General features: G+C 27.6%; 1 protein-coding gene across 2 annotated transcripts; it reads right to left on the bottom strand.

Moving 5' to 3' along the window:
- Positions 1-394: 394 nt before the first annotated feature.
- On the bottom strand, positions 395-5,307 carry LOC126680201 (type IV inositol polyphosphate 5-phosphatase 9). 2 transcript variants are annotated; one of them, XM_050375257.2, is made up of 8 exons: positions 5,204-5,307; positions 4,703-4,902; positions 4,514-4,618; positions 4,114-4,399; positions 3,039-3,223; positions 2,319-2,427; positions 1,385-1,536; positions 395-1,282 (listed from the first exon to the last, which is right to left on the bottom strand). In XM_050375257.2, exons 2-8 carry the CDS (start codon positions 4,897-4,899, stop codon positions 1,036-1,038), a joined length of 1,281 nt encoding a protein of 426 aa, XP_050231214.1. In that variant the 5' UTR covers positions 4,900-4,902; positions 5,204-5,307; the 3' UTR covers positions 395-1,035. The 2 variants fall into 2 exon arrangements, with proteins under 2 accessions (XP_050231214.1, XP_050231213.1); XM_050375256.2 differs by lacking the exon at positions 5,204-5,307 and adding an exon at positions 5,030-5,157.

Raw genomic sequence — 5,307 nt, forward strand, 5'->3', positions numbered from 1 at the left:
ATTTAATAATTTAATTTTTTCAGTAAAAAAATAAATCAAAATTTTTATCTTATAATTTTAAGTTGTTTTTAGCTTAACTGAATAAGTTAAATTGTATTTTTTTATTTTATCAAACCAACTTAAACAATTAAGTGCTTAATATATTAATTTAAGTAATAAGTTGGACTATTAAACACCCCTTTACTTAAATCTTAATCTTAATAATCAGTTAAGATTTTAGCAAATCAAAACTGTTGCTTAAACTGCCCTAATCATTGGAAGTTGATTAATTAGGATTAATCAGCCGACCAGCCAATATTCATGCTTGGGGTTTACCATATAACTCCCTAATTGGCTGAATTAAGCCTCTGGATGATAGTGATCGTTAAACTCTTAATTAACTAAATGGACCATATAAAAATACAAAATTAATAAAATATAGTAATAATATACAATGAAAATGAAAGGATGAATAGGACAACTTCCTCTCCCCCTTAAAAAAACATGGAGAACAAGAAAAACAAACACTAATATTGTTCACTCATCACCTCATATCTAAAAATAAAAAAAATCACCTCATATTCAAAAAACTATAATGAATATCAGAAGCTTCTAATAATTGATTAAACTTTCTTTTTCTATTCTGTTTTTAGTATCATACATTAGTCTAATAACCAAAAAAGTAAATATGTTTTTGTCAATTTTAACAATTTTCTATTTTATTAATTATTGAATAATTTAAGAGTATTTATTTCAGTTATTGTTAAAGTCCGCTTAATTGAATTTGATTTTGCTCAGATACAAATTATTGATAGTTGTCTTATTTTGATCCAATTTAGCCGACTATTATGTAATAGATAACTATTTAGTGACTGTCGGGAGAGCAAAATCAAATTCAATTGGACGAACAACGACAATATATAGAAATAAAATTTATAAACTAGGTAATAATTAAAAAAATATACAAAAATTAATTAAAATTGACAAAATCAGTAAATATTTGATTTTTTTGGGCTATTAGGCTTTATACATTTTACAAAAATTATTATGTTAATTTTATATCTTGAAGCTTAATCTGCCATTGCATAAAAAATTATCCGTTGATGATATTTGATCAAATTCGTTTGTTATTTGATCAAACCTTTCTGATAAGAAGAATTGTTGAAGTCCTTTTAATGTTCTTAGAGTCTCAACTTCAGCAGAAAATATTGCCTTCACCGGTCGGTGATCGGAGAATTTTGCTTCACCTCTTGTGTATGAATGTTGCTTTAGTCCTTCTCCATACCAAACAATCCGATCGCACCTAAAACAAGCATGAAAATAATTAAAAAAATGGAAATTAATTAAATGATTAATTAAAAGAATTTTACATTTTTAAATCTGAATATTTAAGAATATATATTACCATGCTGGAGCACGCCATTTTGCACCTTTTTTGCCCTCTATACATCCAAAGTAGACATTAGAATTAGGGCAATATTTGTAGGTTGGAGGGAATTTGATTGTTCCTTCATGCCAACCTTCAAGTACTTGACCACTCTTGAGCTCAGTAGTCAGCTTCATTTCCATTGCACAGAAAATGAAAAAAAGAAAATAATTGAAACCAAAAGTAGCATAATATTTTATGATCAATTAATAAATTTTAATCCTACATATAGAGGTAGAACTAGAAAATAAAAAAAGAGTAACCGATAGCAGAAAAAAGATATGCAATAGAACTATTAAAAAGAAGTCGAAAACAAATGGCGATTATCGCCGCTCATTCTACCTTTCAATCCTGCCATTTTTACACAGTGGGGGTGAGCAAACGGTCGATTTGGTTAACCACAAATAAATTACTGAAAACTAAACTAATAAATTCTTAAAAAATAAATTTGGATTGATCGAATTAGCTGGTTAATTCGATTATGTGGATAAATTATAGTAAATAATAGTAATCAAAATTAAATAAAACAATATTTGAATTATTCGGTTAGTTAAATTTGAAAAAAAATTAACCGCCGAACCAATTTTTTGTTATTAATCTAATTGACCTTATTGTCTTTTCTTTTTATGAATTCCAAATTTTCTTTTAATTGAAATTAATTCAAATAGAGCAGTTAAAAAGATTAATTTGGATAATTTAATTCAGATTAACCCACTGTTTGCTCCCCCAACAAATGACCTTCAATTATAAATGTAAAAAAAAAAGTTATTTTTTAAGTTATCAATATCTAACCGATGTAACTTAAATGGTATACGCGCCGGGTAGAAATTACTAGATTGTGAATTTAATTTCTCTCATAAACGTTTTCCCTCTCTAATTATTAAAAGAAAATTACTATTAAATAGTTACATACCTGATCATTTTCTAACAAAGAATTCCATTCTTTTTTATCCACCAATAATCGAGTAGTAGCTTCTGGTAATGAAATTCTATAATTTAAATCTCCAAGCAAAATTACTCGGCTGCATTAAATCAAGAAAAATTAAGTTAGTTGACATCATTAAGATATGCTTATTTTTTTATTCATCTAAAGAACAAGATATAAGTTAAATACGTTATGACATGTATAACTCCAAGTAGCTTCAATTTCTATATTAAATAATTAAATAAAGTGCAACTTGCCATGATAAAAAAGGGCTTATTAAATTAATTTTTATTTCTATAATTTACTATCCATTATTTCAATGAGCCCACCTCATTTTTCAATTCTTTCACCAACTACCCTATAAATATACTAGTATTTTATAACAATATAGAGAAGATCATTGGCTAAACTACTTTACAAATATAATTATTTTTATTTGAGATATCTTTGTCACTCGACAGCTTCTAATGAAAACTTCAAAGCTAAATTTAGCAATTATAATTGGTGTTTAAGCTCTAATTAACTATCTATCAATGTCTTATACTTATGGTTAGTAGTGAGATCAAGTGTTGAATAATTATTAATATCAATAAAACATACTAACATAATGTCAAAATGATTTTGGACGGTTTCTAATTTCAACAAATTAATAATATAATAATACTAATTAATTAATGCTAACAAGATATTCCAATAATATTCACATACTCATGATCTAGAATCTTGCTTGGCAAATCGAGTGAAGGGCCTTTTGGAAAACTTGTTCTCGACAAAATTTCAGCAACATTAGAATTTCTGAGTTTTTCATCTCCTTCTCTACCACCTGATGCTAGATGACTGCATATAAAGCAGAAGCTTGTTTTGTGTACCCAAAATCGAACCGATACGGAACCCTAAAATTAAGATTAATACAACAAAATTAAGATTAATACAACAAAATCTTAGTTATATACAAACATGGGAAAAGTTAATTTATTGTACTAATTTAACATTTTAAGAAAATGACCCATTAGAATATAATGTTGTCTTTTCATTCTCTAGTTAATTGATGTGTTAGAAATCACAAGTAATTTTTGAAAAAATTATCAAAAAATGTGTTATATTAATCTGTAATCAAGTGCTGTGAATATCATGTCGTTATGCATGTACTCAAATATGAAGTATCTAGATTTTCATTTGGAAAAACTACATGATTGGTGTCTGAATTTTTTGAAATTACTTTTTCAATGTCTGCAATTTTATTCTTTTTCAATGTCTGCAATTTTATTCTTCTAATCTGATATTTAGACATCTTAAAACATATAAAACAAGTATTTTTAGTCATTTTTTGTTTGTTCATGGGCTAACAAAATAATAAGTTCCATATTTACCTAATTTTTGATATAAAATTAGAAAAAAAAAAGACAATAGTATGTGCATATGGTACACTATATCCTTTCAAAAAAAAAAAAAGATACACTATATACATACTCACATAAAATGACAGACCATATCAAAAAGTTTAAGCTTATTTGGGTTTATTAATAGTCTAGTTCTTTATTTTTTAATAATTGGTTAACAATTGGAGAGATGTGAGAGTATTTGAACCCACGATCTAAGAGTTTACTGTCCAACGCTTGTACCATTTAAACCTACGACCTAGTTTAAAGCACTCGTTTGATCCATGTTTATAAAATTAAAATACTAGTTTAAAATATATATACACTAATATAAACTTTCCTTTTTTTTTGATGGTATAGAATGGTATATAATTATTTAAAAAATAAAAATTTAGGTCATGTACCTTATTTCCAAGGCAGCCCATGATGCCACAGCCAACACAAGAGACACAGGGATGTCGGATATAAGGACGAAGATCACTCCGAACCCAAACTGATATTAATATTCCCACCATTTGTTTGCTAATCACACACCGGAAATCTTTAGGAACATTATTGCTATTTTCATCGTAATTATTAATAATCTTCTTGTTCAATGCTTTTCTAATTATCGAATTCCATTTCATCGAATTCTTGCTATTCTCAGAACCTAGAACATTCGATGCTCTTAGTGGCACAATTTCTTGAAACCTGCAAAATATTTATTATTAATATATTTTACACGTTAAATAATTAAAACATTCTATGTAATTTAAAATTAAAACACACGAATCTTTGAAACTATATACTAAAAAATATATATACCCAAGAACATATATGTCACAAATGTTGGGTGTATCAAGCCAATCCTCCATATCCAGATCTTCATCTGGTGCAATTCCACCAACATTCCACGTGCTAACAAAAACCCTTTTTCAAGAATAATAATCATAAGTGGAATTTAATTTTGAAAAGGAATGATAAACTTTATATAAATTATATTTATTTGCTTACTTATAGTTGTTTGTGTCGACCTTGTCATTATGGTTAAAAATGGAGTCCGCGCTCAAAGATGGCTGACCTAATTTTGAACTATCATCAACTTCATAGTGATGATGAGCAGTATTATTATTACTCGGAAAATCTGCTACGAAATTGTTGCTTCCTAATCTTGTTTTCAAGATCTTGCTTGCTACCAATCCCGGCCACATGATCTACATAAAATATAAACATAAAATTACCATGATATAATTATCAAAAAAATTACCATAATATATAGTTTATTATAATTAAATTGTATAAAATAAGCGTAAAATAATATGAAAATGACGAATTAAGTACTTCTCCTGCTCGATTTCCAGGCATGGCGAATTAGAATTGAGTGGATTAAGAGCTTAAGATAGAGAATGGAAAATTAATAATAGAGAAATAAAATTGAAGATAAGAGACAATAAATCAATGCTGAGGTTTCTTGAGAGTGAGACCTCTGCAAGTTGGGGAAGAAGAAGCACTTACTGTGACGTAGATGATGATGCTTCAATAATATTAACCATGCATAAACCTAGAGAGAGAGAGACTAGAGAGAGATGCAGACCGGAAATTAAACCTAATTGGTCTTT

The sequence above is a fragment of the Mercurialis annua genome, linkage group LG5 (genome assembly GCF_937616625.2).
Source record: "Mercurialis annua linkage group LG5, ddMerAnnu1.2, whole genome shotgun sequence".
In the NCBI taxonomy this organism is placed as follows: Eukaryota; Viridiplantae; Streptophyta; class Magnoliopsida; order Malpighiales; family Euphorbiaceae; genus Mercurialis; species Mercurialis annua.